Genomic DNA, 27,661 nt, shown 5'->3' on the forward strand with positions numbered 1-27,661 from the left:
GAGCCACACTTGACTCATCTGCATTTCTTCATGGTACTGAGCCCCACCACCTCCTCCCCCCGCACTTCTCTCTTTATTTATTTATTTATATTCCGCCCTCCCCACATCAGCAGGTTCAGGGCAGATCACAACCAAGTTTAAAAACATATTTCATCATATATACAATTTAAAATCATAAAACATCCTAATACATAGATTAAAATACATGTAAACATATTCACACACACATATATATGCGCATGTATGTATGTAAACACAGTGGCACATAATCCCCCTATTTAGCCATCTCCAGAGTATTTTGCCAGGGATGTATGAGAGATGGAGGTGTCACTAGTAGGGAGGGCATAGACTGTGCTCCCCCCCCCCGCTAGGGGGCACCAACCGGCATCAACCATATGCCTGGCGCAACAGCTCCGTCTTACAGGCCCGGCGAAATGCTAATAAATCTCGCCGGGCCCTGGTCTCATTGGACAGAGCGTTTAGCCATTCCTAGCTCCATCTTCTCTCAGCCCCAACACTTCTCCCTTACTCACTCTAGCCAAGCCAAGCTTTGCTCTGGCTTCTGAGCCCCAGTACCTCTTTCCTTACAGCAGCTCTCTCTTCAGCTGCTTGTAGCTTGGCTCTATTTTGCCTGAGCCCCAGTACCTCTTTCCCCAGCATCTGTCTCTTTAGCTACTCCTAGCCTGACTCTACCTTCCCTGAGTCCCAGCACCTCTTTCCAACAGTACTTCTCTCTTCAGCTGCTCCTAGCCTGTCTCTATTTATCCTGAGCCCCAGTACCTCTTTCCCCACAGCAGCCTCTCCTCAGCTGTTCGTAGCTTGGTTCCATTTTCCCTGAGCCCCAGTACCTCTTTCCCCAGCACCTCTCTCTTTAGTTGCTCCTAGCCTGGCTCTATTTTCCTTCAGCCCCAGTACCTCTTTCCCCATGGCACCTCTCCCTTTAGTTACTCTTAGCTTGCCTGCTTATTGCCCGAGCCCCCGCCTCTCTTCCCCCCAGCACCTGTCTCTTTACCTGCTCCTAGCTTGGCTCTACCTTCCCTGAGCCCCAGCACCTCTTTCTGACAGTACTTCTCTCTTCATCTGCTCCTAACCTGTCTCTATTTTCCCTCAGCCCCAGTACCTTTCCCCCCACAGCAGTTCTCTCTTCAGCGGCTCGTAGCTTGGCTCTATTTTCCCTGAGCCCCTGCACCTCTTTCCTATAGCACCTATCTCTTTACCTGCTTCTAGCGTGGCACTATCTTCCCTGAGCCCCAGTACCTCTTTCCCCAGCACCTCTCTCTTTAGTTGCTCCTAGTCTGGCTCTATTTTCCTTCAGCCCCAGTACCTCTTTCCCCATAGCACCTCTCCCTTTAGTTACTCTTAGCTTGCCTGCTTATTGCCCGAGCCCCCGCCTCTCTTTCCCCCAGCACCTGTCTTTTTAGCTGCTCCTAGCTTGGCTCTACCTTCCCTGAGCCCCAGCACCTCTTCCCTGAGCCCCCCCCCCTCTCTTTCGCCCCTCCTTTCCCTCCAGAGCCCCGGCGCCTCTCCTCCTCTCCCTCCCAGGCAGCCTCCGCTCGCCCGGCGCGCCCCTGACGCGCCACCGACGCCTCCCCGCCTCCTTCCTCGCTCGCTCGCTCGCTCCCTCCTCCTCCTCCAGCGGCCGCTCCGTCCTCTCCGCTTGCTGCAGCCCCCGGGCGGCGCCGCGCGAGGCCCAGCCGGCACCCCTTCCCTCCCCGGCAGGCAGGCAGGATGGCCGGCAGCGCCGCTGTGCCCTGGCTGGCCCTCTCGCTGGCCTTCGCGTGCGCCTCGCAGCCGCCCGACGGCGACCCCTTCGCGCCGCAGCTGGGCGACATCTCCGCCTGCCAGGCGCGCTGCGCGCAGAGCCCCCCGCCGCCCGGCGCGGCCGCCAAGGTAGGGGGCGCGGGGGGCACTGCAGGGGGCGATCCGCGGGGCGGGCTGTGCATTGCACGCGTTGCACCAAAGCCCGGCTCCTTGGCTCGGGCCACCCGTCCGGCAGGGTCCTGCGCTCGCAATTTAAAGCGATGCGATATTGCGCGCGTGTGGCTTTGGATGCGTGCGTTGGGGAGCGGGTGCGTCTTTTCTCCCCTTCTCCTACTCCGGCAGCGGAGAAGAACAGGGCGTCCATCTTCCCTGCCTAGGAGACCAAGAAAAAAAATCACCCATTTTGTAAATGTCCGCTTTGGCGAAGCTGCCTGCAAGCCTTCCTTGCAAACGGCAGCATCAGGATCTCTGATTATTTCTGTGTCTTCTCGAGCAGTTTCCTGCCGTTCGATCAAGGCTACTGTGGGTCTTCTCCGCCTCTTGCTTTGGGCAGGTGCTCTTCGGCCATTCTTCCTTCGCACCTTCCCACTTTGGAAAGAAACGGTGCTCTGGGTATCTGGGCGAAGTTGCCTAGAGCAACCTGCTAGCATCTCACCTGCACGAACACGCGTTCGTTTTCCAGAAACCGTTAGTTGTGTGCATGCGTGAGCATGCGGGAAGGCTGCAATGGTGTGTGTGCCCTCTTGCAGCGGTAGAGATTTTTCAAACATCAGGATTTATTCCCTGCGGCAAAGCAGGAGAAATTCATCTCCGAAGCCCAACCTTTGCAAAGGCCGTGTAATCGTATCCAGGAATTTGTGCGTCCAGAGGGTGTCTTGTGTTTCTTTTTAGAACAAAATATGCCAGGTCTGTATGCTATGATGCCATCAGGGCCTCTGCCAAAATAAAAGCCGTTCTGAATTGCTTGGCTGGATCCAGGACCCGGATATGACAGAACACCATCTGTTTAAGAGGCCCATACAATTAAAAAAAATATACGTTTTTGCATTCTTAGAGAAATGACGCTGAAAGTAGAAATATGATTTTTAAATTTTTGCGTACCTAGAAAGAGACAAAAGTAAAAAAAACAACAACCCTACAACCTTCTTTTATTTTTTTAGAGGCCTTTTAGATTGTGAGGCCCCACCAAGCATATCCCGAAATCCATCTGTGGCTGAACTGGACCGAATGGCCATTTGCCCCGGCGTTCTGCTTCTAACAGGGGGCCACCAGGCCCCTTTGGAAACCCACAAGCCAGGCATGGAAGGGAACAGCTGACCTGTATTGGGCCTGTAGCAGATATTTATTCAAAGATAAATTACCTGTCTACATACAGGCTCAGTTTCAAGCTTTTGTGGCTGATAGACCTTGATGGACCTAATAGATGAACTGTTTTACTGGAATAAATGCCACCGAACTCGTCTTATTTTGCTACAATAGACTAGCTGGATTGGTTCACCAGCCCCTAGATATTCATAGTTTGCCTGCTCCTGAACATGGAGGTTCCATTTTGTTATCATGGCTATTGGGTTTTTAAATTTTATTTTACAAAATTTATTCCCCACCTTTCTGCTCTCATAAAGGCCACCAAGGCAGCTAACAAGTTAAAAAGCATACATTATAAAATCATTGTAAAAACCAATAGCTAGATCAAACCAAAAGTCTAGCTCATCTGGCATCCTCAGTTAGATGTCTCAGGAAGTCCACAAGCAGAGCATGAGGGCTGTGGGCATCCCAAGCCGTTTGCCCTGTACATCTGGAATACTGCCCCAGTACATGGAGGTTCCATTGTCAGCACCATAGATGGTAGCCTGCTAAATCAGAGGCCAGCCTTCTGTTGGCCAGACAGATTTGCAAGCATCCAGGTTTGCAGACAGGTTTGCAGGCATCCATCCAAGTGAGAAATGAAATCACTTTGTTCTCTCCCCCCCACTCCACACTTAGAGGGCTGGATCCACCAGGAAAGCTCACAGGAGGAGTTGGCGGATCAGATCTTTCTTCCCCTTCCCCTTCCACCCACCAGCAGCCTGTTGTTTGTCCTGAGAGTCGGAGATAGAGGAGCTGGTGAAGAAAATGCATCCCCCAGTGGGAGGCTATACTGAGAGGGGTATCTAGTCCAAGCTGCCAATGGAAGTGGGGAGAGGTGGCAGTGCCCCCCCCCAAATCTCTGCAGCTTCCTCACACTGTGAAGCCACCCGACCCAGGCTCACTCTTCCCACCAGCTTTTCTGCTGGGTTCGAGTCACAAGGTCCCCTCCTTTCTTGTGCTGAGGTGCAAATTGTCTCTTGTTGGAGAAGAGATTGGGACCCCAAATGCCACACACACACTGATAGTGCTGTATGATCAAGATCCATGGTCTGGTAAGGCTGCCAGCAGGCTAGGAGAAAAGGACATAAAAAGTCCCTTTATGAGAGGCTTAATGAGAGGTTAAATAGTCAAGAGTCCAGTAGCACCTTTAAGACTAACCAACTTTATTGTAGCATAAGCTTTCGAGAAGCACAGCTCTCTTCGGCAGATGCATGGGGGGGGGTGTAAAGGAACTGGCCAGAGATATATAGGTAGTGAGGGGAGTGGGGAAGAAGGTGCATGGAGTGAGGGCCATGTAAATGTAAATCAGTTGCAAAAGTCATGAAAGAAACCTGTGTATCTCTGGCCAGTTTCTTCATACCTTCCAGGTATCTGACGAAGAGAGCTGTGGTTCTTGAAAGCTTATGCTACAATAAAGTTGGTTAGTCTTAAAGGTGCTACTGGACTTTTTACTGTTTTGCAACTACAGACTAACACGACTAACTCCTCTGGATTAATGAGATGTTGTAAACCAGGAAATATTTGCTTAGGAGTTTGGGTTATTAAAATAGTTATACTTGGCCTTTCCTCTTGGAAACGAAGAGAGCTGACGAAGAGAGCTGTGGTTCTTGAAAGCTTATGCTACAATAAAGTTGGTTAGTCTTAAAGGTGCTACTGGACTTTTTACTGTTTTGCAACTACAGACTAACACGACTAACTCCTCTGGATTAACGAGATGTTGTAAACCAGGAAATATTTGCTTATGTGTTTGGGTTATTAGAATAGTTATACTTGGCCTTTCCTCCTGGCTCAAGGCACCTATTTTATCTCCCTGCTGTGAAAACCTTCAGCTGTCCATTTCTATGCACAAAAAATCTCTATTAAAAGGACAGGGTGTTTTTTTTCTGCAGGTCTGTTGGCAACCCTACAGTCTGGGCTTGCCGGTTCTGATCGGGTTCAGAGCAGGTGGAAGAAAGACATTCTCACAGGTGATGCACACTGAGCGTATCGGACATCTTGCTGCAGGACATGAGGACAGTCAGTAGCTTTAGAGGACTGTGTAAAGAAAAGGATGCTGAGAGGAGAGAAACAAGATTTGGGTCCAGTAGCAACTTAAAGACCAACTAGATCTCCAGGGTGTGAGCTTTCCAGAGTCAAAGCTCCCTTCATGGTTGATGATCACCAACAGTGATTATGTTGGTTTCTTGGAGGCACCTGGCTGTCCTCTGATGGAAACAGGAATGCAGAGCCAGATAGACGTTTGTTCTCTAGTGTGACACTTGTCATTTTTACTGCTTTGTGATGTTAAACTTAAGATCTCGAAACAAGCCAAAATCCTGGAGGCCATCTTATGCATCGTACACTAGAAATGCTTTTTTGGCTGAAGATTGGCCCATGGAGAAAGATTATTGTGGCTGTGTCAATGTATATATTACTAAATGAGTTGTCATTTTACTAGTTACCTATGGTGAGTAGAGGATTGTCTCCAGGTGAGCAGGGGTGTTTGTCAAGTAGGGAGAAATTGCATATCTGCTACGACTAACACGCAGGTAAGAGAGCTGTTGTATGTTAGAATCTTTTGTAGGCTTAGTCACAAGGCAGTGTTCGTATCCTGTCTATTTCTAAAGTTCTCTTCTGTGCCACTGATTTGACCTCAAGGAGAAGCTCATTTTTATTTTATTAAGTACTGTTTTGGAATTGTGGGATCATGAAATTGGGGTGAGGAATGAAGGTCTCTTTTCCTGCCCATACTTGGTAATAGACTTTGTAAGAAAACTTCTGGCAAAGTTATGCTTGCAAGATGTTGATGCAAAAGACAGCTCAAACATGGATTGTTTGGGGTTCAGCAATAATTACTGATAAAATATTTTTTTTAAAAAGCCTTGATCTGTTTTCCTAACACGTGTGCAGGGTGTGCACAGAATTTCTGGAAGCTTTCATAGCAGTAAAATGATTTCATTTGTCTTGGGTATCCTTACAACAGCCCTGTTGAACATGCCAGGACAATAACCCTCTCCCATGTTTACAGTGCCTTCTTGTGTTCATGCACATGGATGGTGAGAATTGCAGGTGAGAAGGGCAAGGAGTGATTTCTCATGGAGGGTGGCTCTTTCTCTTCCCATGCCTCCATCTACAGAGCCCTGCCCCATATCCTGGTTCTTGCTCACTCTAGTAGGCTTTCGTATATGTGATTCTCCAGCAGCAGCAATATCTACGGACCCAAAGGACAGCATTTACCACGTAGCCACCTTGTGAGCCGAATTGTAAGAAATACCTGTGTGTGTGAGATGTGCTGTCAAGTCGCCTCCAACCTACGGTGACCCTATGAATGAAAGACCTCCAAAACGTCCCACCCTTAACAGACTTGCTCAAATCCTGCCAACGGGAGGACGTGGCTTCTTTGATTGAGTCAAGCCATCTCGTTTTACGTCTTCCTATTTTGTTCTGATTTCCCCCTCTTTTGTTTCTCTCCCAGGACGCTGTTCTCAATGCCTGTTATCGTGGCTGCCGCTTGTTTTCCATCTGTCATTTTGTGGATGCTACTGCCGAGCTGAATGCAACGAGAGCCGAGTGCGAATCAGGTGAGGCCACATCTGTATAGCGTACCTCCACCCAGCCCCTGTTTGGTTATGTTATTGAGAAGCTTTTGTCCATATCGGGCTGCCATCCCTATTGTGCTTTTGGACTTTTCCTACAGATGCTCAAGGACAGAGCAAAATGCAGGTGCAGATATAGCAGAGCGCCCCCCACACACACACACACACTGTCTGTGCTTTTACGAGGCTTGTTTTTCTCCTTTGGATCATTCGGGATGGTTGGAGGGAAAGAGTACCATGATTTTTAACCAGCATAAGTCTTTGTAATCTTGTGACAGCCACTCTGAACTGAAGTGAAACTAACATAAGAAGACAGCAGTGAGTGCTCTGCCCCTGTCCATCCATTCATCCATTTTTACTCTCTCTTTCCTCTAAGAAGCTCAGGGCAGCGTGCACAGTTCTGCCCTTCTCTGTTTAGCCTTCTCAGCAGCAACTCTGTGAAGTAGGTGAGACTGTGGCTGATTCCGCACACGTTGGATAATGCACTTTCAATGCACTTTATCCATCGTTTGAGGTGGATTTTTTGTTCCGCACACACAAAAAATGTGTTCCAAATGATCTATAAAGAGGATTGGAAGTGCATTATTCAACGTGTGCGGAATGACACTAGGAGAGAGTGCCAGGCCCCCAGTGACTTAATGAGCACTTTGACAAAAGGGAGATTTTGAACTTGGGTCTCCCAGGTCCCCAAACATGGCTGAATTTAGAAGGTAAAAAGCGCTGCCAGATCGAGGTAAATGTCCCACCTAGTGTGGCATTCTGACACATGCGCACATTTGCAGCCAGCTGGATGCCTCCCTGGAGCCCCTCAGCCAGGCGTGAAGGGCGGCCTCCTTTGCCATTTGTCTGAGATCTGGGATCTTGGAGGTAGACTTCTTCTGGTCATGGAGGTTCTGCCTGGGGCGAAAAGATTCTGATAGACCCATCTAAGAATGGGCCTTGCTGTTTCGTTCTTCTTCTAGTGGTGGCCAGGTAGGGTATGTTGACAGTTGCCTTCCTTCCACTGAATTTTCCCAGCACCCACTATTCAATGACAGACTACTGCTGAACGTGGCGTTCCCTTTAAAAATGGTTAGGCGAATAGCTCTCACAGCCTGTCTGCTGTGAATTCCTTTATCCCACGTAAGTGATGTTACAAGCACTAAACAACATAAGCATTGTTTTGCTGGACTGGACCCAGAGGTTCTTCTAGCTTAACAACAACAACAGCACTCGATTTATATACTGCCCTTCAGGACAACTTAACACCCATTCAGAGTGGTTTGCAAAGTGTGTTATTATTATGCTCACAACAATCACCCTGTGAGGTGGGTGGGTCTGAGAGAGCTCCAAGAAGCTGTGGCTGACCCAAGGTCACCCAGCTGGCGTCAAGCAGAGGAGTGGGGTATCAAACCTGGCTCTCCAGATTAGAGTCCTGCTGCTCTTAACCACTACACCAAACTGGCGTTCTTTCCAACACTGGCTGGCCAGTTTTCCTCATGGAAGCCTGCAAGGAGGGGGGCATCAAAGGAACAGCTGTCCTATGTTGTCGTTATTTATTTGTTTTATTTAGTTAATTAAATTTAAATTCCAGTATTCTGGGATAGACTGTCTCTGGCCATGGAGACTCCATTTTGCTATCATGGCTCGTAGCTGTTAATAGGTTTCTCAATATGAAAGGTTTTACCGCATCACACCAATGGTCCGTCTAAGCCTGGGATCCTGTTTCTAGCCAGGACTTAAAAGTCATGGTCTTCCCTTGCCAAATGACCACATCTGGTATTCAGAGGGGTAGACTGCCACCGAACCTGGAGGTTCCCTTTTAAAGAAACATGGCCAGATAGCCACCGGTACATCTGACTTCTAGGTTGGAGGGGCTTTGGAGGTCAGACTGAGGAGTTTGTACTGGATCTAGGAGGGGACACGAAACCGACAAGGAGGAAGAGTGGTCCATCAGAACTGAGAGAGAAGTGACTGATTTGGGCATCAGGCGGAAGGGAGACAAGGTGCAGCCGCTGAGGATCAGAGAGAACGAGGCCGCTGTAACCAAACCAAGGCAAGAGATGGCCAGATAGGCAAGGGATAGTTGTGGTTTTTTGCAGTGGTGCATGCAGAGAAGTGAGGTTCACAGGAACATCTTGTCCTCCTTCTCCTGAACAAGAGAAGATCTCATTGTCTCCTGCCTCTCTTCTCCCCCATTTGCAGCCTGCATGGAAGCTTACTCTGGAGGCATGGAGCAGTTCGGCTGTATGACCGGGTGCAGGACGCAACTGCCAGAGACAGAGAGCAGAGCTGAAAAGGTAACTTCCAGACCCTGTCCTTTGGGCTCAGTCTTAGATGGCGAACTGCATTATCAGCGAGCGGTTCTTATCCAGTGTCATAGAGCATGCAGGACTCCAAGATGTTTAAAGACGCACTTATGCATGGCTGTTTTTTGTGATGGTGAGGGACTTAAGTTCTGCACATGCTTGGGGGATGCTCTTGCTGTCGTCCTCAACAACTGTGCAGGACCCAAAACCCAAATGTTGTCACAAGCAACCTGCTTTCAAGCTGAATGCTGGGTTCAAGTAACTTCCTGTGACGGGCAGTGATTCTTCAAGGTCTCAGGCAAAGAAAAGTCTTGTTGAAGACTGCTCCGTAAGATCCTGTCAGTGGGAATGATGAATAGTGACCAGGGGTCTTCTGGAAGCAATCTAGATTTTCCTGAAAGCGATCTAGATTTTTAAGATCTTTTCTAAATAGTAAAGAATCCAGTAGCACCTTTAAGACTAACCAACTTTATTGTAGCATAAGCTTTTGAGAACCACAGCTCTCTTCATCCGATGCTACTGGACTCTTTACTGTTTTGCAACTACAGACTAACACAGCTAACTCCTCTGGATCTAAAATCTTTTCTGTATTCATGAGAGCTAGCAACTTAAACAGCTGTTCTTATTGGGGCCTCAAACCCTTGAGACATTGGAGTTTTTTTGGTAAAAAATCTTGGTTGTTCACCCGCCAGTGGTCTAGGCTCAGTCTCAGAGTTCTGAGCACATCAAGAGATGGTTACTGTCTTAGCTGACCTGGGCAGGAGGAGACGGGGAATCAGAGAGGAAGTACCTCTGGCCACTTCTGCAAAGTGTTTGTGGGCCTGGATGGCACAATGTGGACCAGAGCCATAGCATAATTCATGTAATACCTTTTATTAGGACCAACCCAATGACACGTAACAATGTGCAAGTTTTCAAGTTCCCCAGGAGTCTTCTTCAGGTTGACATTACCAAAAAAAAAAAAGTTCTAAAAGGGTTTGGGGAAGGAAGAATACCTCAGAACATGTGACTCATGAAATCTTATTTTGAGATATATATTGTTAGTCTTTAAGCTGCCCCTGGACCTTTTTTATTGGGCTATAACAGACTAGCACAGTTCTCTCTTTGCAAGTTCTGTTGAAGCCGACATTCTGTGTTAGATGCAGAGCAGATTCAAACAGAGCTGGTTTGAAGTTACTCCATAATAAAAACTTTGTTCAACGAATGCCTCTGACAGTTCTCTAAATTACTGAGACTCAAAATCCCTTTTCAGAAGAGAGATTAAAAATCACTTGGAAGTTATTTCAGGTGTTGCAGAAGTGTAGAGTCAATTGAAGCCTGTTGCATTCTCATGGTGGCCATCTTTTGCTAGTCCCAGCAGCCTCCTTATGTCACAATCCTTTATTGGCTAAAATTCAGGTATCATAAAAAGTAGGGAGAAATTGTTGACAACCACGTCGGTCCAAAAGAATAATCCAAATGCACGATCCATGTTATAATACTTTGTGTTAGGACCAACCTAATGATAAAACAACAGTGTGCAAGCTTTTGAGTTAATAAAAAATGGTATAAAAAGAGTTTGGGGAAGGAAGAATGCCTCAGGACATAGCACGAAGTCCTCTTAGAGCCTGCATTGTGTGGGAGATGCACAGACTTCAAACAGGGTTATTTACCTGACATCGGGAATAACCTGTGTCCCACTGAGAGCCAAAACAGATGAGACACCTGACGCGTGGAGGATGTGTCAGTTTCCCTCAAAGTTCCACAGGAAGTATAGTGAGAAAAAAACTCTGCCAGGAAGAAGAGGGAGAGAATCCCTCTTCTCTCTGGCAGAGGTTTTTTCTCACTATACAGAAGAGAATCCCTCTTCTCCCTGGCAGAGGTTTTTTCTCACTACACAGAAGAGAATCCCTCTTCTCTCTGGCAGAGGTTTTTTCTCACTATACAGAAGAGAATCCCTCTTCTCTCTGGCAGAGGTTTTTTTCTCACTATACAGAAGAGAATTCCTCTTCTCCCTGGCAGAGGCTCTTCCTCTAGGTGTCTTGTCTAGTCTGCTCGGCTCCCTCTCACCACCACCGGCTCCCCTAAAAGCCCTCAGCAGCTAGAGGGAGCTGAGCATGCAGGTGGCGGCAGTCAGGAGGAGCTTGGAGCGGCAATCGGCTCGGCTCCCTCTCGCCGACGCCAGCATGCTCAGCTCCCTCTAGCTGCTGAGTGCTTTTAGGGGAGCAAGAGGAGCTGGCGGCGGCAGAGGGAGCCGAGCAGACTAGACAAGACGCTTAGAGAAAGAGCCTCTGCCAGGGAGATGAGGGAATCTCTCCCTCTTCTCCTGGCAGAGGTTCTTTCTCACTACACTTCTCGTGGAACCTTGCGGGAAACTGATGCGTGTCCTCCACGTTTCAGGCGTCTCATCTGTTTTGGCTCTAAGTCATCAGTGACTGTTCTGACGGTTAAAAACATTTGTGGATGAAAATTGCCCAGGGCTGCTTGAACCGAGTGGGGTACCAGATAAGAGCATTTGAAGCTGCCTTACACCAACCCTTGGCCCATCTGGCTCAGTTGCTTCGGACTGGCCCTGGCTCACCAGGGTCTCCAGCAGAGAAGGGTCTCTTCAGTTCTGAAAGTGTAGACTGAACAGGGGGTCTTTGTGGGCTTCAACTGCTAGGCTGTGGCCCTTCTCAGGGGAAGCAGCAGAGCATAGCTGTAGGTTTTTTTTTCTTCATAAACATGTCAAGAAGAAGAGGCCTTAGGCCGAGCCCTTGAACACGTGATGCTGGGTTTGAACCTTGTGTAAGGAAAGCATGTGTGAGCTGTTCACTATAACAGGCCTTAGGCAGATTCTGATCCTTGGACTACTGACTGTCCATGTTCTCAAGCAGGGAGAGGCCACGTCCGTCACTCACAACAACCCAAGATGCTTTCAGACTGCCTGCATTAGTAGCCTCAAGTTTTGATGGGAAATGTAGGCGTCCTGGTTTTACCGCTTGGCTCTCCATTACAGCTGCAAGACCAGGATGCCTACATTTCCCATCAAAACTTGAGGGAAGCTGACAAGTGTCCAACCTGTGTCAGGCGTCACTTGTAGCTTAGCTGTCAGTGTCTTTGCACATGTGGGCACCCACACTCATTTTTGCAGGCCCAAGCAGGCAGAGGAAACCGGTGTGTTTATCATGTTGCCTGCTGAACATAGGAGAGACTAGAACAGTTTATCCTCCCCGTAAAAATATTGTGAGTATCCACATTTACAGACTTAGATACACTGGAGAATTTGCGTGGTTGGTGGTGGGATTTTCACTCATTCTTCCCCCCATAGCAAACTTCTGACTCCCCCCTCATGCTATTTCTGAGAGTCCCCTTCCCCCAGGAGTGGCGTTTGGGGAGGTATTTGGGTCTACAGCAGCCCAAGGCAAAGCCACACTCTGTGGACGCAAATCTCTTCTGTCCATGGAAACCATCCAGTGGATTCAAACCGTGTTTATGGCACTTGAACACCACTGAATCAGACAAACGGTCCATCAACTCAAGGAGTTCTGTTTCCCATAGTGGTTCCCCAAATGACCCACAAGTAGGTGCACAGAGGGAAAAACATCCCCTATTGTTGCCTCTAGTATTCAAAGCTACACTGCTTCTGAACATGGAGGTTCCATTTAGTAATTCTCCCATTACAAATTCTCTTTGAAAGGCAAGTTCCCGAAGTTGTTGATGGATTTGGAAATAAAAATGGAACCAAATGTTGATTTTTCCAACTTACAAACATCTTTTTCTGGTCCGGTCATCAAGAGGCTACTGTTACCTGCCAGGGACAACCTCTCAAGCAGTATTAGGAGGGCATAAAAGAGTCAGAGAGCATTCACTTGTTTTGCTATTGGACAGGTTCCGGATCTGAAACCCACCTCATTCTCTGTCTTCGACCTGGTCTCCACTTTCTGCAATGACATTGTCAGTTCTGCCCAAAGTTTCATCTCCTCGACGTGGACTTTCTACCTTCAATCGGATGATGGGAAAGTGGTGGTTTTCCAGGTGGGTCAAAGGAGGATTCCATTAAAGGGAAGACACAGAGATGACAAAATTCCTCCCAGAGGCAGGGCAGAGGATATCCCAGTTGAGTTGGCCAAAATGATGGCCGGGGGTGGGTGGGTGGGTCCAGCCCTGCATGGAGGGATATCCTAACAGTCTCTTTTTGTGTGATCAAGCCACGGGTATCTGGAAGCTCTGAAGCACCCTTCAAAAGATACAAGAAGAAAAGGCAAACGCATGGGTGGGTTGGTGTTGACTCGAGGCGACATGAAATCTTGCAAAATTTGGAAGGAGAAGGAGAATACTTTCAGAAACCTTAATGTTGTGGTATTTTATAATGGCCATTTCCACACACGTTGAATAATGCACTTTCAATGCACTTTAGCAATCCTTTGGAAGTGGATTTTTTGTTCCACACATGGAAAAGCAGTTTCAAATGTTCACGAAAGCGTATTGAAAGTGGATTATCAACGTGTGTGGAAGCAGCCAATAACAACACGAAGTATCCCCTACTAAAATTCAGTACTTTATACACTCCACGTGTGTGCACGTATGTGTGCATCGATGCAGCAATAACAGAGACTCTTGGGCTGAAACGAAATAGGCATCAAATCAGGAGGAGCTGATTTGAAATATTGAACAAGAAGAATTTGGTTGAAGTTTGGTTGATAAAATTGAGGGGAGTTGTGGTTATTGTTTGAACCTTTAAAATGGATTTATTTTATTTTATTTTATTATAAGCACACACAAAACTACTATTTTAAACCTGTACACCCAAATCCAAGCCCTCAGAAACATTCCGAGCATCTTTTAGAGTCATGAGAAGATGGGCTCCCCAACCGTGGCTGACAAAGAACGGTTGCACAAATCTGGTCCAATTTGACTTGACTCCACAATTGTTTTCAGTTTTAAAAAAAATCTATACTGCCTTTTGCCGCAAACACTTGGATTCAAATTGTCAAATTCTTGTTCATCTCTTGCTCTTCTGTGGAACATTCTAGACAATGCAGTAGAAAAGAGCAAGAGTCCAGTAGCACCTATAAGACTAACAAAATTTGTGTTAGGGTATGAGCTGTGGCTCACGAAAGCTCTTTCCCTACCACAAATTTTGTTAGTCTTATAGGCAGGGGTCATTTCGTGAGCTGGAGGAACTTATTAGCATAACTCACTAGCATATGCTATGCCGTTTCCCATCACCAGAAGTGTGTCATTAGCATAACTGATTTGCGTATGCCACACCCCCTGACATCACCTATCCTGGCTGTTTTGGACCCAGTCCAGGCCATTCAGGGCTGAAATTGGGCCCAAAATGGCAAAAAAGGGCTGAAAATGGCCCGAAAGGGGCCCAAAATGGCCAGGATCGGGCCGCTGCTGAGTGGGAAAGTGACCCACCACCCGTAAGAGGCCCGTTCTGGGCCGTTTTGGCCCCAGTCCAGGCTGAAACAGGCTCAAAATGGCTGAGAGTCAGGTGGGCGGGGCCACCTGACATGTAACGTCTTTGGGGAACTGCCAGAACTGTGTTCCTGTGCGTTCCCCCTCGAAATGAGCCCTGCTTATAGGTGCTACTGGACTCTTGCTCTTTTCTACTGCCACAGACAGACTAACATGGCTACCCATCTTGGACAATGCAGAGATGCATCGATAATCTCTTGATATTTACCAGCTGTGAAAATCATCCTGCTTCTCTTTTGTCCTCAGTCACAGCCAGAGATTGAGTACCCTGTTCCTGAGGTGCAGGCACCCAAATCAGAGGTGTCGGAGAAGGCCTGGACTGTCTCGAACCCCAACACCATGAAGCCCCACACAGGTAAAAGAGACAGTGACGTGGGATTGCTTGGAAAGGGACTTTACCACTACTGTAGTGCCCTTGAAAAGATCTCAGGTGTGACCCCATTTTATTTCTCTTTGTAGACAAATTGCTCTGCTCTAATATCATTATAATTTTGTTGTATATTTTGGTGCGGCTGCATTTTAAATTCTGTTTACATTTTTGGTTGCTGTATCTGAAAATAGTCGTTGCAGAGCTGGAAAATGTGCAGAAAAGAACAATGAAAATAAAGGATGGGTGGACATGAGGACAGAGGCTTTTCTGTTTAGATAAAAGATGTCTGTGGGGGGGACAGGATAGGTGTTCATAAAATCACACATGGAGAAAGTGGATAGAAAGAACTTTTTCCTTCTCTCCCATAATAGCAAGATTTGAGTAAGGAAGCACCTTAAAGATGAACAAGATTTTCAGGAGATAAGCTTTCAAGAGTTAAAGCTCCCTTCATCACATAACGTATCTTTATCTTATCTGACAAAGGCAGCCTTGACTCTCAAAAGTTCATACGCTGAAAATCTTGTTGGTCTTTAAGATGCTATTGAACTTGAATTTTGTTGTTCCATTGCAGACACACAGGGCTACCCACCATCTCCTATAATAGAATTTAGGGGGGCATCCAGTGAAGTCAGTGAGCAGTAGATTCAAGAGAGTCTTTTACTCAACAAGCAACTTGGCGATGTCCCCCCATGGGTCAATAATGACTTGGTGCTTGCACAGGGGACTACCTTTACCTTTTTAACTTGGCGAACTCGCCGCCACATTATAAAGTGGCACTTTTTCTGGGACTGTCCCCGAGCCATGTGCTATGCTCATATATGGACTCCCAGATATTTGGTTGTTGTGGATTTTCCGGGCTGTATAGCTGTGGTCTTGGCATTGTAGTTCTTGACGTTTCGCCAGCAGCTGTGGCTGGCATCTTCAGAGATGTAGCATCTCTGTCTTTTGGTGCTACACCTCTGAAGATGCCTGCCACAGCTGCTGGCGAAACGTCAGGAACTACAATGCCAAGACCATGGCTATACAGCCCGGAAAATCCACAACAACCATCATTCTCCGGCTGTGAAAGCCTTCGAAAATATATCCCAGATATTTATTTGAATAGCGTGTTCCTGGACTATTTTAATTATTCTTTTAAGATTATTATTGATTTTATGGCTTTGTGATTGATTCTCTGTGTTTTGTGAATGTTGTTAGCAGTCCTGAGCCCATTTGTGGGGAGGGCAGGGTATAAAGCAAATCAAATAAATAAATAAAGTACTGGCCACTAGATACGTTGGCTTTAGGGGAGATTAGATAAATGGATGAGAGAGGTCTGTCAGTAGCTGTTAGCAGTTGAGCAAAGTAGAACCTCCATGTCAAGAGGTTAAGTGAAACCAGGGGTCATTTCATAGAAAAAGAGCTGGAGGAACTCATTAGCATAACTCATTAGCATATGCCATGCCTCCTGCCATCACCGGATGTGTCATTAGTATGACTGATTTGCATATGGCACACCCCCTGACATCATCTATTCTGGCTGTTTTGGACCCATTCACGGCCCAAAATGGCAAAAAGGGGCTGAAAATGGCTGAAAAGGGGCCCAAAATGGTCAGGATCCGGCTACTGCTGAGTGGGAGAGTGATCCATCACCCATCAGAGGCCCGATCTGGGCCATTTTGGGACCAATCCTGGCTGTTTCGGCCCCAATCCAGGCCGAAATGGGCCCAAAATGGCCGAGAGTCAGGTGGGCGGGGCCACCTGACATGTGACCTCTTTGGAGAACTACCGGAACTGCGTTCCTGTGCGTTCCCCCTCAAAATGAGCCCTGAGTGAAACGGTTAAGCTTCCATTGTTGGGGACTCACCTCAGGGGAAGATGGTTGAGTCCAGGCCCTGCTCGTGGGTTCCCTAGAGCCATCTGCTGGTGCACAAAGGAGCTGGACTAGGTGGACCCTGGGTCTCATTCTGCAGGGCGCTCTCTGTGAGCAGTGAGGTCGGGTCCCCCCCCCCAGGGGGGGTCAGGTACTTGCTAGCATGGAGTACCGGCTACATGCTTGTCCTGTGTCGTGCACATCCTTGGTAAACAACTGTTCCCCCCCTCTTTAGGTCTTCGGGAGAAACTGGAAAAACCTCCCGTTGAGGAACCGAAGGGCAAAGCCAAAGGGCACCCCCCAGTGGAGACCGTGCCCTCAGCCGAACATGACTTCCTGGGCTGCATGTCCAAGTAAGACAGTTTGGGGGAATTTGGTGCCTGATTAAGGGTTGGGCAGAGGAAGTGGGGGTCCAGGGAGAGGCAGGGGTCTCTGATTGAAAGAGGGTAGGGAAAAGCCCATGTTACTTGGGTAACGTCTGAGTCCGTTCATGTGCTAAAGGCAGGACTGTTTGTATGGGTACAGAGTCTGCAAGGATGCAGAATTCACCCCACTGAAAAAAGAAGGAAATTCAATTTCCTAGCCTCTATGAATGCAGTGTTATGCTTGGAGCTGCTCCTGCTGAAAACTCCAGAGCTGGAGGAGCTGCTGAATTAGATTTCCAGCCGTCGGAGGGTGGGTTCTGTGTATCTCTGGCTCGTTCCGAAAGCGAGAATAAATTATGCATAACTTATGTAGTTATGCATAGCTTATCCAGGTCACAGAACTTAGGTTTTCCTAGTGCAGTACAGACTCTTACAGTACAATCCTTTCCTGGGAGTAAGCCCCGCTGGATATACATGAGTAGGAGTCTAAGTAAACCTGCTTAGGGCTTCTCTCTTAGAATTGTTTTTCTTACCCAGCATGCACATAGCCCAAGAGACCAAGTACAACATTTAAGGGAGGGTCACTGAGAGTCTGTCTACGTGAGACATCTTACACAAGGACACTCAAGTCTAGGGGAGACGCAACGTTAACTGGGAAGCATAGTTTCACCTCTCTACATGAAGGTAGTTTAAAAAGACAGAGCCGACGGAGATCGCTCAGAGGGTTTGTTAATTTCATCTTTGCCTCCTTGAAGGCTCTGTCAATTTCACCTCCCCTTTAGGGAGGTGAAGATGAAATTAACAAACTCTCTGAGCAGTGATCTCTGCAGGCTCTGTGTAGAGGTGAAATTGAACTTTAAACTACGCTTCCCAGCTAACATTATGTCTCCCTACACTTGAGTGTCCTTGTGTAAGATGTCTCGTGTAGAGAGGCTCTTAGAGTCAACCCAAAATCCCGATATGTAGGAAACAGAATGGAAATTGTGGCCGGCCATGGGGGTAGGCCAGGGCTAGGGAATGTCTTCACAAGTTGCAAATTTAATGCACCGATTCTCAGAGTGGATTCTCCCACTCCCACCAAGGGCAAGAAGAGGTACATGTGGAACAAAAGACATGAAGATCCTGCAGTAGGCAGAACGTGGGTGGGGGGCTTCTTTCCCATTACAAAGGGTTAATGGCACAGACTCCTGCTGCCTCGAGAAGCCACAGAGAGGCAGAGGACATACAAGAGGGGTCTGAAATGCGACACCAGATTTTATAATACCCTTTCTGTGTCAGGGCCCCGATCCGCAGAGCCTTCCCCACGCACCCCGCAGAAGGCTGCATTCCTGGAGCTGAAAGTCAAGGTTCTAGGCTTTCACAACACCCAGGAGATGTAGAAAGGGGCTCAAGTTAAAAACCTTAGGAGAAACAGTTTGCCTGTGAGCAAAATCCACAAATTCAGATCTAGGGGAAGATGCCCTTTGGCTAGGAGGAGGGTTTTAGTACAAATGGGAATTAAAGTTCACTTGGAGAAGGGAGGCAGGATTGATTTGGTTTATGAAGAGGGCTACTCTAGGGAAGGGGGTGGAAATATTGGGCTTAGAGCCAGAGCTTTGGCATGGTAACAGGCAGGTTTTGCTAGCTGGAGACAGAGTTGCTGGAGAAATATGGGTAGGTGGTCCATCAGAGTGGGCAAAGCTAACTTCCCTCATCCCAGCAGTTGACGTTCATCTCCTCCCTCCCCACCCCCACCCCACACCGGCCTGCTCCTTCCCCTTTACCTCTCCCTCAGCCAAATTGAAGTTTCCTCCGTCCCCATGGCCAGCCATAATCTCGTCGTCTCTCTCTGGCGGGGGGCATCCGGGTGTTACAGGCGTTCAGGGCTGCCCCGCTGGATCCTGGCCGCGTGTCTCTTCCTTTCCATCATGGTGATGCTGTGGCTGAGCTGTGCCAGTCTGGTGACTGCACCGGACCAGCATGTCAAGACCCAGGTAAGGGGAAACTGACGGGCATTTCTGACGCCTCTCTCCTTGATTGACCTGTATAGGAACTTTGTTCACAAACACCAAGATGTTAGTGGGAAGATTGCTATTGGTTATGAATGAATTACTCCATTTAAAAAATTGGGGAAATTTGGGGTTCTGCTTGCCTGGAAGAGTATTCCTGAAATCCATGTTGTTGCCATTCACTCCAAGTATTTCTATGCTCCCATGGATATTCAGTGTCTTAGACATGCATATACCTACAAATCTTTTAATGTTTGAGGGAGAGGCAGTATAAAAAAATCTAAAAAATGAAAAATAATCCTAAGACTACCAAACCTATGATGCTGTGCATTTCTGGGCAGTTGTGCCTTCAACCATTAGAAAAGGCATGATAGAAATATTTTAATAAAGAAATAATAAAAACAATTGTATTGCACTAGCTGGAAAACTTGGCATTGATGGGAAGGTTCAGAGCATTGGACCAAAGGGCCACCACTGAGAGATACCATGTTTTGGGGATCGCAGAAGAAATCTTAAGCAACTCTGTGCTTTACAATGAAATAGTTTTCTAAATAAATACCCAAAAGTCCAGGGCAAAGACATACTCAACACCTGAACACTTAAACTATTCCAGCGTGCGTTTTGGACTAGCTCCTCCTGTGTCCTTTTTTATTGAAAAGCTGCAACTAGTTACTCTCAAAAGTGGATGGAGATGCAACGGTATATCTGCTGCTGTGCGATTACTTCTGCATGGCCTGTGGGAATCTATTTTTTCATTTTGCCGCATGTCAAAATGTAGACTGTAAGCTCCTCGCAGCAGGGTCCTGCCCAGTGGATTCTGGGTAGATAAAAGGGGAGTCTTCCTTCACACGATTCACTGCCATCAGATGAAATAACGGCCTCTACATATGGTTGCCAGCTCTAGGTTGGGAAATTCCTGGAGATTTTGGAGGTGAGCCTGTGAAGGGCAGGATTTGGGGAGCTAAAGGACCTAAGTGGAGTATAATGCCATATACATGAGACATGTACTCCTAAGTGGAATATAATGCCATAGACACATACTCCTAAGTGGAGTATAATGCCAATGGCTCCAAGGGAGCCATTTTTTCAGAGGAACTGTTGTCTGGAGATAAGTTATGATTCCAGGAGATCTCCAGACCCCACCTGGCAGTCCTACAGCAGTTCCTTCACAAAGAGGACAAGGCAAGTTCTTTGGTCATGATGGCTAGATGGAGCCTCCATGTTTAGAGGCACAGAAGATAAAGTGACTGATAGAGAATGGGCAGGGGGTCAGTTAGCTGGGGTTTTTCCACTCAGGGCCAAGCTACAAGTGACGAATGATACAGGTTGGCCACTTGGCAGCTTCCCTCAAGTTTTGATGGGAGATGTAGGCATCCTGGTCTTGCAGCTTGGCTCTCCAACTGCTGTCCAATGGACTTTTCAACTGTCATTTGTCCAACATTCCACCAAGCTGCCTACATTTCCCATCAAAACTTGAGGGAAGCTGACAAGTGTCCAACCTGTGTCATTCGTCACTCGTAGTTTGGCCCTCAGATTCCTCTTGGAAGAATTGGTGAAATAACAGAGCAGCTTGGAATCTAGATGAAGGTTTTTTTCTGAGCTCATAAGGTTGCCAGTTAATGACTGACAAGCTTTTGTGCATGAGGAGGCAGCACATCAGATTCAGCGGTGGAGCCAGGTGGAAGGAGAGCTTCTTTCCTTACAACACCCAGAAGAACAATTAAAATGAAAAAAAAAATTAAAATAGCAGGCATCATTATAACCTCAGATTTTGGGATCAGGATCCGAAAACTTTACCACCAGATGGCTTTCTCAGCTCATGAAGCTTAAGGATGGAGTGGCTCCTTCCCTCAAACAGTGTACAGGGTAGGTCCTTCCTCCGAAAAACAGGGATCTTGCCCACGAGATCCAGCACACAGTTAGAGAGAGAATTCTGTACATGCAACGTTCTAGATAAGTCTTCCAAGATCTATCCCAAGAGACTTCAGATCATCGACAACCAATGAGACATAATGAATCACTCAGGAATCAAGGGACAAATGGGGCTGTCCCTTTATTTTTATTTATTGATTTGATTTTTATACTGCTTTTAAATTAAGAGCTCGAAGCAGTTCACAAGAATTACATCAGATAAAAACAAATATAGAACTGAGAGATAACTGAAGCACTCCGGAATTAAGGTACAAATGGGGCTGTCCCTTTATTTTTATTTATTTGTTTGATTTTTATACTGCTTCTCTGCAATTAAGAGCCCACAGCGGTTCAGAACAATTATATCAATTAAAAACCAATACAAAACCTAATATACTTAATAAAATCACAATAAAACAATAACATAGTACAAATACTGAAGGTACAAATGGGGATGTTTCTTGAAACTCATAATCTGCAATAAAGGGAAAATATGACCTGGATAGGTCAAGAGAGCCTGATCTCGTCAGATCTCAGAAGCTAAGCAGGGTTGGCCTTGGTTAGTAATTGGATGGGAGACCTCCAAGGAAAACCAGGGTTGCAGAGGCGGGTAATGGCAAACCACCTCTGTTAGTCTCTTGCCATGAAAACCCCACCAGGGGTCGCCATAAGTCAACTCTGACTTGATGGCTGGATTTCATTTTCATTCATGCACTGCAAGAAACACAGAAGAGAAACATCCGAATTCAAGGATTTGAGAGGGCATAAGCTTTTGAGAGTCAAAGCACCCTTCTTTTTTAGGTAAAGGCTTCAGGTTGGGGCTCTCAGAGTGCAATTCTAAGCAGAGTTACACACCCTTAAGCCCTTTGACTTCAGCAGGCTTAGAAAGGTGTAACTGTTTAGAATTGATTGCCCTGTTGCTCAAACCAAATTGGAAAAGAAATCAAACATTACTTTGATGTTATTACAAATTGCCAAGATGGGAGCAGCAAGACAAAGTCTGAGACATGTTTTAATACCCAGGCTGCATATGCAAACAGCTTAGCTGCTGCTTTTAGGAGAAAAAGGGCTACTAGAAAAAGAGAAATCTTATATATTCAAGAAACTGGATTCAGAAATTTGTCACAAGAAAAACGTGCTCAATAGGAAATAGGGGAGAATGGATATTTTAAAGCTCAAAAAGAGCTGGTCTACCTCAGGCTTCTTATGAATGGGGAATGGGGTAAAGCCAGCCAATTACTCACCGAGGTCCTTATCTTTGCAACCGGAGCTATGACCAGATTAAAAGGGAAAACCAATTCCGTCCTCGGTAAACATAAAGGTGTACAAGTCACCAGGCACTGATGACAAATCGAACAACGGCAGCATGAAAAACTTACAGAACAACTTCAAGAAAACAGTCTTTATCTGAGTACAAACATTTCTTTGATAAATTAATTGCTGTTGAGTAGTTGCAACGAGATATTAAAATCCCTCAAAAGCCAATAAAACTGCACAGGGGGATTTCTTCCTGGTGAAGTTCTGTAAAAAAAAAATTCAGGCATCTGTTGACTCTTAGCAAATAATTCTAGATCACTGGATTGCTCTCACCGCATGGCAAACAGGGTGTGCTGTGATGATCTCCAAACCACGTCTGGATTTGGAACGTTGTTCCCCGCACAGCCCGATTTCCCTGCTGAACCAGGTTGCTAAAACATTGATTTCCCTGCTCGCTGGCAGAATTAACTCATGCATACATGACTATATTAATCCAGATCAACCTAGTTTTATCCCAAAAAGACAAATTAACATTTAACGTACTTTAAATATTGTTCTCCTCTAGAACAAAACGTTATTCACCTCTAGAAAAGGAATTTGATCACCTGGAGGAACCTTTCCAGGTAGAACTTCTACTTAGTATGGATTTTGAACCAGAGTTCCTTGGGCAATCAATGCTTTATATTGCCGCCCAGCGTAAAGGTGGATGGATATAAGTTGGACTTTCTGGGCTGAGCAGAGAATATTTTTTGAAGTGGTCACAAAAAATGATCAACAAAGTCAGACTCTTTGCTGATATCACAGTAGTCTGTTTTTTTCCCAGAAATATCTTTTCCCCAAATTCAGATAAATAGAACTGCCCACTCAAAGGAGCCTTCTTCTATTTCTACTTGCTTTCTAGGAGCTTACCATTGGCAGGAAAACCAAGTTACACAAAGACTTGGGAACAAGAATGGTTGCATGGTACATAAATATTTGTATTACGTGTCCAAAACAAATGTATCAAATCCACCTGTTCCGAACCACATCTCCAACATGAGAAGCCCAGGCACATGACAGGCCCTGCAAGGTTCTCTGGGTAGTGTAGTCTTACAAAGAACAGGTGCTTGATGCGATTCTCTGCTGGGGGAAGAGCAATGGGAGGGATTCTCTCTCTGTATCTTACAAAAAGCCTCGGCTCGGGTTTTCCTCCAGGAGCTAGGGGTGGGGGGCAGGTTGGACATAAGAGGAGGCAGGAAATCTAGGACGGCTTTTTGCAACAGAGAAAGAGAATCCACAACCCAATTCTTTGCTGAAGAGAAGAGCAGTGGGGGGGATTCTCTCTCTCGCACAAAGCCATTCGGGATTTCTCGCCTCCTCTTTCGTCCACCCCCCCAGCCCCAAGCTCCTAGAGGAAAACCCGAGCCAAGGATTTTTGCAAAAGACAGAGAGAGAATCCCTCCCATTGCTCTTCCCCTGGAGGAGAATTGTATCGAGTGGCTGTTCTTTGTAAGACTACACTACCCAGGGAACCTTGTGGGCCCTGACATGTGAAGAGCATCTCATGTAGTTTGGCTCTTATTGAATGGGGCTTTCTCCCGTAGGACGGAAACATTAATGTTGCTTTTCTGCTACTAATAAACGTTGATCACGGAGGCCAGATCTATCATCCTCTTTCCAGCCCCTGAGCATCAATGGAGACAAGGAGTACCTCGATGACATCGAAGGCCCCACACCGTACTCCCTGCGGCCCGTCATTGCTGTTGCCATCTGTCCGGCAGAGGACAGTGAGGAAGCAGGTTTGCTGCCGGTCAAAGTGGATCTGGACAAGACTGCTCTCTAGGAACTCCCTGGTCACTCTGATGCCATCCACCCCTCTCCCCTCTCCCAGTTTCCTTTGAATCTCCATTACCACCTCCCCCCTCCCCTCCTTACTTGTGTCGCCTCACACCCCATCACCGGCTCCTTCACCCAGGTAGGACACAAGAGCATCTTGTTCGGAAGCAGCTCACAAAGCCCCCATTTTCACCAGCAGCGACAGCTCAAGCTTGGGGGAGACTAGGGTGGCGATACGTTTACTTTCAGAATAATATCATGAGTTGCGTTTGGTGTGACCTGACTCTGGCCATCTCCCACGAAAAGTTCTGGAGATGGACTTCAGAAATCTTGGCTTTTCCAGTTTTCAATAGAGAGGGAAATGCGTGTCTGTTTTTCTTTCACACCCATTCAGGATCACCTGTGGATGAAGCCCATGAAAAAGATCTGTGGCTTGTCCTCCCGCTGACAGGCACTTAGTTGTTAGGAAAGGTGTCTCTCTGCCTGAGTCTCTGCCAGTCAGAACAGACAGCAGTGGGTTAGTGGAACATCTGGCCTTTTACAAGCACGGCTTCAGCTATACTTTGTGAGATTGGCCATAACATGTCACTTATGGGAGGGTCTCAAGGGCTGGGTGCCTACTTCAGTCCCTAGTTAAGGGATCTCAGGTGATGGGGCTTAGCTCTGCCCATGAACCTGGAGAGCCACTACTAGCTAGAGGAGACAGTACTAACCTTGACGGACTAAGGGTCTGACTCTGTATAAGGCAGCTTCAAATGTTTCGGGTCAGACCCCTAGCTCAATGGTAGAGCATATGCTCTGTATGCAGGCAGTGCTGAGTTCAGTTCTCACCATCTTTAATTATGAAGATCTTGGGCAGTGACCGTCTTGATTGAACACGCACCAGTTGTCTGGAAGGCCGATTTGGATGTAGTAATGAAAGAGGAGAGTGGCTGGTTGTGTTTGGTTTCCTGAAGGTCTCGTGTCTTGGAGCGTTCTAGACTTCTGACCAAATTGTACATCTCTTGGCGATTCTGCGGTACGAACTGGAAAGTTCAGGAGCTGAGTTGGGTCGATTGCATGACCGCACCGGCAGGAACCAAGGCCTTCACCATTGGCCCTGTGATTGGCCAACAGTCTGGATTGGCTGGACGTGGCTTAAAATCGAGAAGCCTCGCCTTCTGACTTTGCCCGATCCATCTGAGCAGCTAGACACATCACTCTGTCCAGGGCTTTTTTTCTGGGGAAAGAGGTGGTGGAACTCAGTGGGTTGCCCTTGGAGAAAATGGTCATGTGGCCAGTGGCCCTGCCCCCTGATCTCCAGACAGAGAGGAGTTTAGATTGCCCTCCGCACCTCTGTCTGGAATTAGGGGGCGGGGCCACCGGCCATGTGACCACCTTCAAGAGGTTCCGGAACTCCGTTCCACCGCGTTCCAGCTGAAAAAAACCCCTGACTCTGTCTATGGTAAAGTTTATATTTTGTGCCCTTAGAATTAGGTGGGCACATGTTAAAAATACCACTGAGGGTCAAATTTTAATGGGCTGCTGATTTTATTTATTTTGTTGACATGCCTTGATGCACGCAAGCGTTCTGATTTTGAAACAGGGACATCTGAGCAGTTATCAAAAACATCCAGGTTCATCTGTTGAGCTGCAGGAGCTTTCGGTTGGAGAATACCCCCTCTCGGTCCGGACTTGGATAAGGTCACGGCCAATCCCAGCTTGCCTTTCCCAACTTGACAGGATCCTTTGAGTGAGAGCTCGGTAATTCAGACATAGTAGCACTACAGAACTTAAACCAGCTTACGATCACTGTTCAGTGGTGAGATTGGGGCCTGTTTGATGCCTCTTTCACTTTGGATGAGTTCATTTCCGTTTTAATCCATTAACATAGGAAATGCAACCCAGCAATGTCAAAGCCCCATAGCTAGAACAGCCCCGTGATGCATGGTTAGGCTGCGATGATTCTGGTATAATTGGTGGAATTGGCCCTTACCAATCTGGAGGGCATGCAGTGCCTTCTGCCCCCTTGGATCTCTGCTATCTCATTCTCCTGCTTGTGGGAACCAGCCCTGACTTCGACACCCTAGCATCTAAACAGCATTGCCTCTGGTTTTCTATGTATTCAGCATCTTTGGGGAACATTGAAAACAGGATGCAAAGATTCCCTTGCAGTTTCCACATGTGGCACTGAAGCACAGACAATTTACTGAAGGGAATCCCCCCAACTCACCCTGCCCTGATTTGTGTCAGTTTTAAAGCCACTTGACTATATATATATATATTTCCAAAGCACCCACTGATGGATATGGGGCATCCTATGACCCCCCCCCTCCTAGCATGGGCTCATGGAAGCAAACAAACCCTTGGATTGTTTCTCTCCCAGTATCCAGGATGCCATAACTATGGTTTAATTATGGTTAAAGAATCCTGCTTCCTGGGAAAGAATCCAACCACAGATTGTTGAGGCGGATATCTCAATGGAGAGATGGAGAGAGCTTAGCCTGACAGTTATATAGGGGTGTAACTCCTGGGAGAAGGGAGGGCTGTTGAGATGGTGGCACTTGAACGTCTGTGACTTCCCTGTTCCCTAGTTTGTTCCTTTTGTTGCACTGGTGGGTTTTCCCATCCTCGTGTTGGGCCGGTACACAGCAAGTGCTGTGTAAAAAATGATGCTCCTTGGCCGGCGGGACTTTCCGTCGGCTCTTGATCGCTTGTACATTCTGCCTCATGCTCTTTTCCTCTGTACATAAATTTAACTTATTAACTTTTCTCTCTCACCTCTGATCACTTTTTTCCCCCATTAGTTAGGAGAGGCGTGTTTAAAAATTGGGCCGAGACTGTCCTCACCCGTAGAAGTTGTTCCCATAGGAATACTTCGCTGTAAAGAGAGTTGTGAGACGCTTCCGTTTTGCTTTGGATGACTTTTTACACAAGCTTTTCTCTTACGTGTATTCTGACATATCTGTTGTGGGGAAAGTTTGGGGAGGGGGAGGGCGATTGGGGGAGGGAGGGGAATATATTTTGTGTATGGGCAGGCATTCATGTGTCAATCTTTCCATCAAAGCTTTTGCCGATGAATTGCCTGCGCGTAAAGCTAATCTGCGTTTGTGCATTCTTTGTTCTGACAGGCTCCTTCGAATTCCGTTAAAGCCCACACCCCAGCCTTTTTGGGGAGAGGGGAGGGCTGTACATTTGGGAGGCTGTATCTATCTATCTATCTCTGTAGTTCTAATGACGCCTTTTTTTGTCTGTCCTGGAAACGTCTGAGAGAGATGGAGTGTTGGTTTATTAATTGTAAATGAAATAAAATCCAAGATGTGAAAGGAAACAGCTTGAATTTTTGTCCTGGGATTTTCTTTTTTAAATCCATGTCACTCGGCAACTGAAGATTTAGATTCGTCTCGCAAAGTCAGAATAAGACACTGGCCCGCAAAGACATTGAAGAGCTCTCACACGATTAAGGAAAAGTGTACGAGTTTGAATTAATCAATTGAACTGGAATAATTCACATCTGAAGAGGCGCTGTATCCTGCCGAGCAGTAGAGGAGAAACATCTCTTTCAAAGAATCTCTCAGCAGTTTTCGTAACACAAGAGCCGGTGTGTAGTTTGTAGAATGCCAGACTAGGATGTGGGTGACCCAGGTTCAATTCTTCACCCTGCCGTGGAAGTTTGATGGGACACCTTGGGGACAGTCACATACTCTT

At 46.9% G+C, this 27,661-nt stretch overlaps 1 protein-coding gene across 2 annotated transcripts; it reads left to right on the forward strand.

Moving 5' to 3' along the window:
• The first annotated feature begins 1,645 nt into the window (after nt 1-1,645).
• TMEM59L (transmembrane protein 59 like) lies at nt 1,646-27,293 on the forward strand. 2 transcript variants are annotated; one of them, XM_054981847.1, is made up of 8 exons: nt 1,646-1,890; nt 6,563-6,668; nt 8,868-8,962; nt 12,821-12,967; nt 14,663-14,771; nt 16,874-16,991; nt 18,778-18,976; nt 23,820-27,293. In XM_054981847.1, the coding sequence occupies exons 1-8, from the start codon at nt 1,729-1,731 to the stop codon at nt 23,979-23,981; spliced, it is 1,098 nt and encodes a 365-aa protein (XP_054837822.1). In that variant the 5' UTR covers nt 1,646-1,728; the 3' UTR covers nt 23,982-27,293. The 2 variants fall into 2 exon arrangements, with proteins under 2 accessions (XP_054837822.1, XP_054837823.1); XM_054981848.1 differs by having other exon boundaries at nt 18,859-18,976.
• The last annotated feature ends 368 nt before the right edge of the window (nt 27,294-27,661 follow it).

Source organism: Eublepharis macularius, chromosome 5 (genome assembly GCF_028583425.1).
Source record: "Eublepharis macularius isolate TG4126 chromosome 5, MPM_Emac_v1.0, whole genome shotgun sequence".
Lineage (NCBI taxonomy): Eukaryota > Metazoa > Chordata > Lepidosauria > Squamata > Eublepharidae > Eublepharis > Eublepharis macularius.

Coding starts and splice junctions, on each gene's coding strand:
- TMEM59L (XM_054981847.1), top strand. CDS start 1,729: ATGGCCGGCAGCGCCGCTGTGCCCTGGCTGGCCCTCTCGCTGGCCTTC. Junction 1,891..6,562: donor CGCCCGGCGCGGCCGCCAAG/GTAGGGGGCGCG, acceptor TTTCTCTCCCAG/GACGCTGTTCTCAATGCCTG. Junction 18,977..23,819: donor ACCAGCATGTCAAGACCCAG/GTAAGGGGAAAC, acceptor TCCTCTTTCCAG/CCCCTGAGCATCAATGGAGA.